General features: G+C 49.4%; 1 protein-coding gene across 1 annotated transcript; it reads right to left on the reverse strand.

Moving 5' to 3' along the window:
• On the reverse strand, positions 1 to 5,396 carry LOC141476634 (signal peptidase complex catalytic subunit SEC11C). The gene is made up of 6 exons (XM_074165415.1): positions 5,276 to 5,396; positions 3,972 to 4,081; positions 3,059 to 3,208; positions 1,032 to 1,151; positions 616 to 673; positions 1 to 195 (listed from the first exon to the last, which is right to left on the reverse strand). The coding sequence occupies exons 1-6, from the start codon at positions 5,315 to 5,317 to the stop codon at positions 142 to 144; spliced, it is 534 nt and encodes a 177-aa protein (XP_074021516.1). The 5' UTR covers positions 5,318 to 5,396; the 3' UTR covers positions 1 to 141.
• Between the last annotated feature and the right edge of the window lie 6,346 nt (positions 5,397 to 11,742).

The raw sequence follows: 11,742 nt of genomic DNA on the forward strand, positions 1-11,742 counted from the left end.
AGTTGTACGGTTTATTTAGACAAGACAAAAGCTTGTATACTTTTGTAACTGTTTACAGAAATGAAAACATCTGAAATATATTAGGTTCCCCCCACCCCATATATTTAATTCTTGGAAAAGTGTCCTTTTTTGTTTGTTTGTTTAAGATTCCCGTTTCAGCAGCACATAGGCTCCCATTACTGCCAGAAGAGCATACTGCAAAAGAAAATTGAGAATAAACTGATTATAATTTATCTTCACAGAAGCACACTGAAATTACAAATCGTTCAGTATGCCCTGTCCGACATCACACCTTCACACTCAGAGAGCTGCGTTCCTATGGAACTACAGGAACATTTTAATGCGATTATATGAACTGCAAATAGACATCGCAACTGCATGCACTTAACTTATGACATTCCTATAAATTACATGTTTTCAAACGATTACAGATCCCAAGTTCTACTGGGTAACAGACGAGCTAAAATAAGCACGAAAACACAGCTCATTTTAGATTAGGTAACAAAGCACAGAAACCAGTTTATTATCGTGCATTCTTCCATGCAAGACTCTTACTACCTTTACTTGCTATTTTAGAGTTTTCAATTTAAGTATTCAAAATGCCTGCATACGTACCTTAAATTTTGGATAGTCGTTCATTATTATAGTGACCATACCAACATAAGGCAAAAATCTGTAATTGACAAAACAGATGAATGTAAAACTGACCCTCAAATATTACATGGAAACGCTTCAATGTTACTCTGTCTCGAATATTTTAGATAATGGATTTCAGAGAAAAAAAAATAATCAGACAGTAAGAGCTTTAAAGACAATATGTACTTAATGAAAATTTGGGAGCAAGATCTCTCAGATTTCCCTCTCCTCCCACGCTTCATCTTGCTGCATATTATTTATAGCATTAAAAATATACATGGATCCAGAACTGGCAAGTTCAAGAAATACCACTGCAGAAGCACCAACTGCAGAACTGACTTAAATTCTAAATCTTCTGGTTTAGTTACACAGAACAGACGTTTTGCGTTACTCACCCTCTTGCTCTTCCAACAACATCCTTCTTCTCTAACCAGTTCTGACCTTCTTTGTACAAGCCTCTATCATCAACTTCGTTATTATCACCTTTCGTCAGGAATTTGATGTTCCCATTTTCTCTAGAAGGCAATGAGGTGATGAACTAAATACCACTTAATTTTAAAACCTCAACTAATATCTACAAAGCACAAGGAAGATGAGAAGTGCTACGAGATTAGATAAGAATGTTTACTTCCAGCCCAGCTTATTTAACAAACACCATTAAATCATCGACACCACAGCCTTTACTGACACAGTCAATAGATTTTAACAAGAAGTGTTTTTTAAAACACTCCTAGAACGTCACTTGATGTAATCAACTATACAGTGAACACCAAAGCGGTATCGCCATCAGAGCAGGCACCAAACTTCCTCGACAAAAGCAGTACGTGTCCCTCCGGGAAAGAACCCAGCCCTCTGCATTGTCCACAGAACAGAAATTTAACTCGGAAATACTGAATAATACACTACTAAGATTTTTTTTTTTTTTTTTTTTAATTGTGGAATAAGATCCTGTGAAGTCATCACACACTAGAGAATGAATTCGACTGAATTTGAATCACAAATTTCAGATGAGGTAGATCCTAAAAGCCTTCCCTTAGGGAAGAAAGTGATATAACAATGCAACGCTCCAGGGAATTTTCTTCTAAGTTCTACACACTTGTTTAACTCTTAGCAATCACACTTATGTCAAAATAAAGCTTTGTCCTCCTTGTGACTGAAATAAATATTGAAGAGCATCTAAAGCAGCTGCAAATCTGCATCAAATTCAGTATTTTGTCACTACCGCTGCCGACAGTTTTAGGTCACTCATTAATTGTTATTGTTAAACAATATGGTGAGTTCCAGGCAAAACCTCACTGACGTTTGATGTGGCAAATAAAAAAAATACATGTAACCACATAACCTTTCCCTGCTGCTCCAAATGAACAAAATATCTTGCAGTACTTTTTGAACATGACATAATTTAACCCCTGCTGATAGAAAACCTTCCAGATTTCGCTCCCTGTCAAGCGTTCAGCACATGCGCAGGGGATACCTGCAAGGCTTCGGCTCGACACTCCCATTTAAATAAAGTTACTAAGTTTGCAGTCTTCAAAATGATTCTGCTTGAGAAGCTGCTAATTGCAAGTAATGTTATTAAGAAACAAGGAGTTTTTATGAAGACAAATTAAGTATCAAAACGAAAAGAGGTAATTCAAAAGAGGTAATTCTTGGATATACGTATGTGTTTCAAAAAAGCGTTGAAGAATGGATACCCCTCCACAGATAAACACCTTCAGTTCATGGCCAGGACTTCTGAGGAGCGCATAAGTCAAGGCTTGCATCTCCAGGTCAGCTTCTTGCTGTGCGTAATTAGCAGTAGAACTGCCTCTCTTTCAGAAGAAGCTGTACCAGGCACATGCAATAAAGGTAGAACCAAGTAATCTCCCTGCTGCTTTTCAGCATCAATTGTTGTTGGCTTTGTGTCTATTAGTCACAAAAAGAGTAAGAACCTCTTATTTCATTCTGAGTCAAATCTCTCCTCTGGAAAACTTCAGTTAGCAAAGACCACACACTTGTCAGACTCCATCTATAGCTCTGACCCCGAATCTCCACCTCCCATCAGAGATTTGCTTTTAGAAGTAGCTATTTCTCATAGCCAAAATCCCAATTCTACACAAGTCAGTACAGAAGTGGACTCTGCTGCCATCCATATCGCTACCGTTGGCAAAATAACCTGTACAGCTGGTGTTACTGGACTCCTCTTTGGCACCGGTTTACCTACATCAAACCTGAGCAGCTTCCCTGAGGGACAGGAGCCGGGGTCTCAAGAAGCCGTGCCACACACTGGGGACAAATGTGGATCACACCCTAGAGATGAGTTTTACCGTACAGCACATCCTCACTGGCTTTCTTCATAAAATACTACCAAATTAAAATGTTAGTGAAAGTCACAGTGAAAGAAACTATGTTTAAAAACAAGGAAAATGCCAAGTTGCATTACTTTTCATGTATTTTGATTACTCTGTGAACTATTGGAATGTCTCTGCCTTCAACTTTAAAAACAACTATTTCACCAGCTCTGATTGGGTCATCGTGGAAGTTTGTTAAGAACAACAGATCTCCCCTGTGAAACGCTGGTTCCATGCTGCCACTACAAACAAAAAGAAAGAGAGAGTTTATTAGCATTACGGCAAATGAAAGAACCACCATGAAAACGAAGAACATTTAATCCTCACCATAAACTCACAATTTTAACTGAAATCTATAGCTTCACCCCTTCAGTAACACCACAAAGACACTTAACACAGGCCAAGCCCCAGCAAGTCCCAAGCTGAGCCGGCCGATAGAAAGCTTCCTCACTGCCCCAGTGAAAGGAAGAAATAAGCAGATAATTTACTGATAAAAGGAGGTTTACTGTAATACAATTTTAAAATACAAACACATATGGTAAAAACAAAAATAAGAAAATAAATTAACAAATAGACCAGAAACTGTTTGATGGCTTCTGGAAGTGCAACACTCATTTTCTTCAGCAGAGCACGGAAACGTCACAGGAATACATGTACTTCTGTGAAAGCAGAACTATTTTTTGGGAATCCTAACACCTACACAGGGATTACTATCCCTGGGCTGCAATATGTATATGCTTGAGTAATATCTGTTAATTAAGCGAACAAAACTAGATTTTCAAAGGCTTCACATATCTACTGCTTCTACAAATTTCAGTGAAAAGCTAGACTGCAATTACACAAGCAACCTTTGCTAAGTGTCCAAAAACAGAGTTAGAAAATAAGCGTTTGAGCACCTAAAGTAGGTAAGATTTCAAACTCCAAATCTGCCCAAGGGGGAAGGGGAGGAGACAGAGAACAAAACAATATTTGGCCTTTAACAAAGAAGGCTTTACATTGACTCACCTGAGCACCACAACAATAGGGCTTTCACTTCCAGTGATGACGATCAGCCCTTTCCATATCATGAGGGCAGAAGACACTATCATCGCAAAATTTAAGACTTGGTAATACAGCTATAGAAAACAAAAAAAATTGTTTTTAAAAGTTACTGTGTCGTACTTAGAAGCACAACGTAGAATTTCAACCCAAATGCAACAATGAATCCTACCCCAGGCATGTGGACTTTCACGCTACAATCGTACTCCAGCAGAAGCCTGATGGAACCAACTGTGGACACCCCAACCCCCCGACCCACACTGTGGCACACGGTCCCAATCCCACGTGTGCCCAATCCCGGCTCAGTCCCTCTGGGCGACACACACCTTTGTTACTGCGCGAAGCCAGAGAGCTCTCTGGCAAAGACTTCTAAAACACAGACAGTTACATGGCAATTGATGACACTTCCCTGACTCCTACCTGAGCTCATAAGTATTCAAAACACACATAAGAAATATCACAACATAACATTTTTGTTTAAAAAGAGGCCCTGTGGGGGTAGAAGGGAGACAACAAAGGATAATTTCCTGCTGTTGTCAGGCAGCAATTTCTTATGAGGAAAATCTTTTATTGATTTCACTAACTTTCTGCTCCCAGATTCTATGCTTTGCCAGCCACTGCACCAGTGGATACATTTTCTTCATGCTACCTCTTTTTTTTTTTTTTAATTTTTCCTGGCAGCATACAAAGACACTCTGGTGGAAAACGGCCCTGCCCATCTCCATTTACCATCTGGCCCTCTGATGTAAGACACAGAACCAGGGATTTCTGGACCATCATTCTAGTTTGACAGTATATATGCTGGGATTTCCAGGTGTATGGCCCACTTAACTTCACATTCGTGAAATCGTGAAAATCTGCTCTGAAACGCTGGGTCTTTTTAACTGATTGATAAATATTAAAAGAAAAGCAAACCACAGCAAGGAACTGTCACAGCCTGGAAATCGGAAGGTCTGTCACCCGTCTTATAGTCTCCCTTCCAACCGGTTATTTGCATAATCACGTAGTAACGATAAAGACCTCTACTTTGAGCTACAACAGTTCAAAATTACCCGTTTGCTTCCACGTGCTCCGGAAGGAAGCCGACCACTGACACTAACCTAAAAACACGGATTCCCAGCTTTACGCCCGAGGTCTGTGGCGGAGCGGCCTCACCGGCAGCAGGCGCGGAGAGCCCGGCCGGCCCCGGCGGCTCGCAGGCTCCGGACCCCCGGGCGGCCTCCGCACCCCGGCCCGGCCCTCGACCCGCACGCCCCGGGACCCCCCGCTACCTGCCGCTTGTTCATGCGCCGCAGGTCCCCGAAGAGATCCATGGCGGCCCGCGGGAAGGGCCGCCCCGCCCGGACGACTCCTCAGGAGGTGGCGGCGGGTACCAGTGGCAGCCCCGGCGCCGAGCGCGAGCCGCAACGGCTGCCGGCCTAGGGGAACAGACACCGCTCTGCTGCCCGGGAGTTGTAGTCTCCCGCCGCCGCCGCCCCGCCCACGCTCCGCTGCCTCTGCGGCCGCCGGGACTACAACTCCCAGTATGCACCGCGGCAAGGGGCCCTGAGGGCGAGGCCCCTTGCCTGCTGCCCCTGGAGGTGCCCGACCAGTTTGCTGTCCGGGGGGACTCCCGGTGGGCGCCGAGACCCCGCGATAGGACGAATCGAGCAAGACTCGCCTGCGGACCCGCATAACGGTGGCATCGGCCTCCCGAGTCGCCATCGCTTTGGGTCAGGCGGCCGCAGGCCAGCTCTCCCCGCCGCCGGTGCTGCGTGTGCGCGGCCCATTGGTGGGCGGGGCGGGAGGGGGGGGGCGAAGGGAGGGGAGCGCCGGGGGCGGGGCCAAGAGGTGAGAGGCGTGGCCAGACGTGAGGGGCGGGGCCATCGGAGAGGGGCGGGGCCGGGGACCCCAAGAAGCCGGGTGTCATTATCTGCGCTTGAGCAGATTGATGAGTGTTCAGGAGTAATTACTGCGATGGAGACGGATGCTTTGTGGAATTGAGATTTTGGTTAAAAAGGTGTGGGACGCAGTTAGCTTTTCTTTAAGGTCTGAGATGTTTGATAGATTCTTGCACAGCAAAAGGCCTTCTGCGGTTCCCCTGCGGCGGGTTTGTCATTCCATGCTATTAGAGTTTATTTATTTTTTTCAAACAGAGGTTTTCTCCATTGTGAAATCTGTTTTTCTGGTTTGGCTTTTTTTTTTTTTTTTTTTTTTTTTAAAGGACAAATAAAGATTAAAAATGGTGGTTGGGACAAAATGATTGGGAAGTGCAATCCATGTAGGGGAGACGAACAAATGCCGATCTCTTGTAGGGGGCGGTTCCCCACGAAATCTGGAGCCACGTGCCGTTTTTCATGCTTTTTCTGGGACGGGTTGGGTCCTTTTGCAGAGCCTGACGGCCTCGCTGCGGCTCCGGAGTCACAAGACGAACGGCCGCAAATCAACAGATGGGTTTGCATCCCGGACCGGAGCTCAGGTGGTGAGACCCGGCTGTGTGCGGAGCAGAGGCGGTGCGGGTGGTCTGGCGGAGCAGGACGGCCCCGTCGCGGCGAGGCCTCGGAGGACGGAGGCCGCCGAGTTGTCCCTTGGCAGGGGGCTGTGCTCCTTCGCCCAAGGCACAAACCCACGCTTCCTTGTGAGGCCGCAGCACCTCTGCCCGTCCATTGCCCGTTGGCCGTTGTGCCAAAGCCTGGGAAACACTGCTACTCACACGTTGTTCAGGGGAAACACACTAGGAATGCGCATTTTGTCCTTTTCCGGGGACGCCAGGAATCACCCACACTTCCCTCGGTGTCTTCGTTATTTCACCCTCTGGATGATTTAGATTATTAAAGGTTACACGTATTTCGAAATCTTCCCGCACTCTGGATGTTTGGCTTCAATATTTGTACAGCGGATCTTCTGCAGCTCCGCAGCTAGAAATTATGCTAATTTTTCAGTACGCAGAAAAATGTAGCTCTTGACATTCCGGCTGATTTGCCAGACCTTCGCAAGCGCCCAGGCGCCAGTGCTGCCCCGGTGTGCAATGTTTGAATCCCAGCTCTTTGTTTTCAGAGAGGTTGGTCGTGGGCAAACAATGAGCACCCGGCACCGGAGCTGGGGAATGAGGGTTAATTGGCCACGCCAGAGCGGTGCGTTTGCAGCCGCCCAGAGAAAAACGGAAGAAACGCCGCGACTGAGTGCCCCAGCGAGCGCCCCTTTGTCCCAAACACATTTGGAGCGGTTCTGCTTCCCCGTTGCCGTCGCTCCACGGGCTGTTAGAGTAGCCAGGGATGTCCAGAAGCGGCAGGGTGACACTCACACCCACGCCACTCTCCTCGGGATAATTTTTATACTTGGGGCAGCTGCCTCCGGGGACAGGTAAGTGGAAATCAGCCCCTTTGCTCTGGGAGAAGCTTCTGCTGAATCGGCCAAGCAACGGCGCTGGGAGGTAAAAGATGTGTCAGAGGAGGGGTCTGTCTCAGGGGAAAAGGACCAAAGTTCGAACGGCAGCAGCAACTTGGGCATTCACTGAACACGTCACCCCGGGCCCCGCTGCTCTGGAAGCGGCGCTGGCCCACGTGCAGGCAGCAGACAGCGCTGCTCGCCGCCCTCTTGGCCAGCCCCAGTCTGATTTTCTCTTACCATGAGCAGGATCGGGATCCTGACACCCCCTCCCGTTACTTTTAGCCAGAGGAGCCCTGCAGGACCAGGTGTCTCCGTCTTCAGATGTTGTCACTCCGCGTGTGCTCCCAACACGGCAGAGCTGAGCAAAGCTGCCGGGGGCTCCGCACCGGACCCCAGGCCTGATTCTCCTCAGTTTCTCAGAAAAATCAGTCTCTGAACATTACAGCATTCGCCGAGCCACAAAGCCGAGCTGACGATATGGGCCGGGAACCTAACCCTGACTCCTTTGCCTCTTTCTGCAGGAAAGCACAAGTTTCTGATGGGAATGCTGACAGCTCTCCTGCGGCAGCCCCAGGTTGGGGTCTTAGGGACCTCCTTCCCCCACGTTGTGTGGTTTAGGGACCTCCTTCCCCCACGTTGTGTGGTTTAGGGACCTCCTTCCCCCTTGTTCTGTGGTTTACCTGCAGCTTCGTTCTCTTCATCACTCCAGTCCCCTTCATTTCCACACACACAACACCCATCCTCTGACGAGCTGAAGGGCTGCTTTTTCCCTCCGTGAAAAACAGCGCGGTGGGCAATGGCCCCGGGTGCACACCTTGGCTCTTAAAAGTGATTTCTGCAGTAATTTCAGCTGCTTCTGTTAGACCACACACCAAGTGGTCCCAGGCAGTACCGCACGCCTCGCCTCTGAAATCCCATTAAGGTTCCTTAAAATTGGGCACCCAACAGGCAAGACTCCCAGAATGGCCCGTCCCTGTGGAAATGGAGGCCTCCACGTTTGGGGTTATTAATGGGACTTTCTGGCTTAAGCCTCACTCTTCTGAGAGGCTTTTTTCTTTTTCAAAAGAAAATCTGAGCGCAGACGTTTCCCTGGGGCTTTGTGAAGGCTCTGGTTTATCTGAGGTTCCCGGCGCCTGCCTCCGAGGGGCGTTCTTATTTTGCCATGGTGCCTTATTTTGGTTTTGTGTTGCATTCAAATTCGTCTGCCCTTTATCTCAGTAAAATTCCTTTCTCCGCTTTGAGGGCAAGCGTTTGCTGGGCAGCCAGAGCTTTACAATTTAAAACATCTCGCTCTTGTGTGCAGTGCGAATGTCCGATGCCTTCCCGGGTGATTCCCGAGGGGGCTCCGGCGCTTCTCCCGGGGCTGTGGTGGGTTCTGCCCCCAGCACAACTCCCATCTTTCCGGGAGGGACCCGGTGCCCCCCGGCATCGCTGGCAGCAGCCCCTAACCCACAAGCATTTCCTGCACAAATAGGCCTGCTGTTGTCCACGGTGAAAGCTTTTGTGTCTCATGCCACGGTGCCAGGAGACGGATGTTTCCTTCCTGCAGTTTTCGATCACACACCCCATCAGTAAAAAATTTTTGAGCGTGCAACCCCAATATCTGTATGTTTATTTATTTATAAATTACATAAATGTACTACTGTATTAAAATATTATGCACATTATAAAACACACACAAAAATAAAACTTAAAACAGGATGAGATAAAGCTCTGCTGCTGCCCCCCTGCCCCGTGGTCAGTGCACTTCTGGCACAGCTGACTCTCACATCCTTAGAAAATGGCCTGGCTTAACTGGAACTGCTGCTGGAAGGGCCTGGGAGCTCCCTCAGCCTGGCCTCGGGAGATGTGGACACGGGAAGGCAGAGGTGAAGGTGAGGAGGGGGAGCAGGAACATCTCAGAAGGCTCTGTCTGAAATCCTTCCAGGCTGAGGTATGACCCTCCTGGGAGCAGCAGCTGGGATGCGCTGGAGAGCCTGGAGGCTGGCGGCGATTTCTCTGTGGAGGAAAACTCACATCGCTTCTGTGCCTTCCCAAGGCATTTTAATTACTAAACGGGTTTGATTTTTTTTTTTCCCAAAGTGTATTTGCAGCATTTAATTTCTCCTCACCTCAGTATCTTGAACTATTTATGACTTTTCCACGATCTCTTCTCTCTTCAGTAACTGCATTACCTGGGGAGGTGAGTGGTGCTGCACCAGCAGCCAAGCTGGCTGACGGTGATACTCATTTACTCTGCTATTTGCTTAACCTGCACTGAAGAGCTCAGGCTAAAACACCGCCCAGGAAAACAGAAAAGAAATGACATACGTGGTGGCGCTTGAAGACCCGAATCACAGCACCAGATAGACGCTGTGGCCCCTGGTCACCGAGTTCAGGGGAGAGGAATTTGGCCTCTGGCCGCAGGGGCTGCGATTTGATGCTTGTGCCTTGACTTTTATGAGTGTTTGGGAAGCACTTGGATTACAGGAGCGGAGCACATCGTGTGTGGGAAGCGTCGCAGTGAGGCGAACCATCGGCAGCAGCGCTGGTGATGAAGGGATGATTCTCGGCATCTGAAGGGCTCCGCTCGTTTTGCCAACAGCAACAGTATGTAAATGTAATGACCAAGCGATATTTGGAGGCAGTAGCTCCTCCAATTACAGCCTGATTGCTCTGCATCTTAACTGAGTAAGTGACAGTCACTTAAAGCAGGAAATATTGTTGTACTTGCCCTTCGATATCAATCTGGGCGGCAGAGCTGTGGCAGTGCCGGCCGAGTGGTGGCCAGACGCGGGGAGAGCGATGTAGATAACGCAGCGCATCCATATCCCCGCCACCACATCGGAATCATTGAATGCAAAATAGCAGAATTTGAGAATATAAAATAAACGAAGCGGATAAAGGCTTCTGCCAAATCACATTAGGGGAACATATCTGTGAGGGATACAATGCTCAGATTATTTTGCTAATAGTCACATTACTGCTCCAAACACATTTTTTCCTTCAAAGTAGGAACCGGGGGGGTCAGAGAAGAAAACTGCAGTGCCTCCAGCCCATTTTCCAGAGGGATTTGGGTCATCTCCAATGTCTTGCCTTCCAAAACACCCCGTAGCAGAGGAGGAGAGGGGGTGCTTCGGCACAGGGCTCTGCCGCGGGTGGCATTAGCCTCCCCGGGTGATGGTTTCAGTGGGGACGGGGACCTCCACGCGTGCGGGGATCTGCCGCCCCCTCTGCAGTGCCCAGCGTGGATGGGAAGCCCAGGGACGTGGGTCGGGCAGGGCTCCTGCCCGCTCTGCTCGCCATATTCCGTGCTTATTTCTCTCTTCACTCCATTCACCCACCCTTCCTCCTTCCGGGCGCCGAGACACATAACCTTTTAGTAATAATCTGAAATTCAAATACAAAGAATTGACTCCTGAACTGCCCTAATATTTGACAAAGGTTTTAAAATAAAATAGGTTTTTTCTGTGTCCCATTATTGGCCTGGCAGCTGCGTGTGCGTGCTAGGTGTGCTGAGAAAGGTAATATTAACACAAGGAAAAGGTCAGACTTATATAAAAATCCTTTTAAAACTAAACAGACCTGCCGTACTGAATTCCCCACAGACACGCAGAGGTGAGAAACCGCGAACATTTGGGCCTTTGGCAGGTGGAGTTGTGCGCTGTGAAACGCTCTCCGGAGATACAGAGAGCCCCAGAGGAGCCTGGACGCGGAGGGGCTGTGGCCACCCGGGCTCCGCTCCTGCGGCACCCTGTCTGCCGGCCGTGGGGCTCGGTGTGGGGGGGCCATGGTCGCCGCTCCCCGAGCCCACGGTGGCCACCCCGGCTCTGCCTCGGCCCGGCCGCTGCTGCCCGCGGGGCTGATGGCGGGGAGCCCGGCAGCTCTGCCTGAGCCGGTGCCCCGCTTCCCTTGCCCATTGTCCCTTCCCACCCCCCTCACAGCCGTTCTCCAGGCCGTTTCTGTCGCTGGCAAGTGGGATGCTTTGGAGGGTGCCTCAGCGCGGCCCCGAGACAAAGCCGAGGGCCGGCCCCACGCTGCCCGGCCGCCATCGTCAGCTCCCGCCCCGCCATTTGCCGCTGCTCTCCCGCCGGTGACACAGTGCCTGTCCCCGCGGGGATGATCCCAAACCCTTCCCGCGTGGCCTGTGTTGGTTTATTCCCCATGTACTACAGCCTCACTGACCCGTTTCCCTGCCATTTCCCAAACACCCCGTGTACACCAGCCCTGGGGACAACCCGGGACAGCGGGACAGCCCACCACGCGGCACGTCCCCCCGGCACGATGCCTGGCACCCTCCGTGCCACGTGTCCCCCGGCACGATGCCTGGCACCCTCCGTGCCACGTGTCCCCCGGCACGATGCCTGGCACCCACCGTGCCACAGCCAGC

The sequence above is a fragment of the Numenius arquata genome, chromosome W, assembly GCF_964106895.1.
Source record: "Numenius arquata chromosome W, bNumArq3.hap1.1, whole genome shotgun sequence".
Classification (NCBI taxonomy): Eukaryota; Metazoa; Chordata; class Aves; order Charadriiformes; family Scolopacidae; genus Numenius; species Numenius arquata.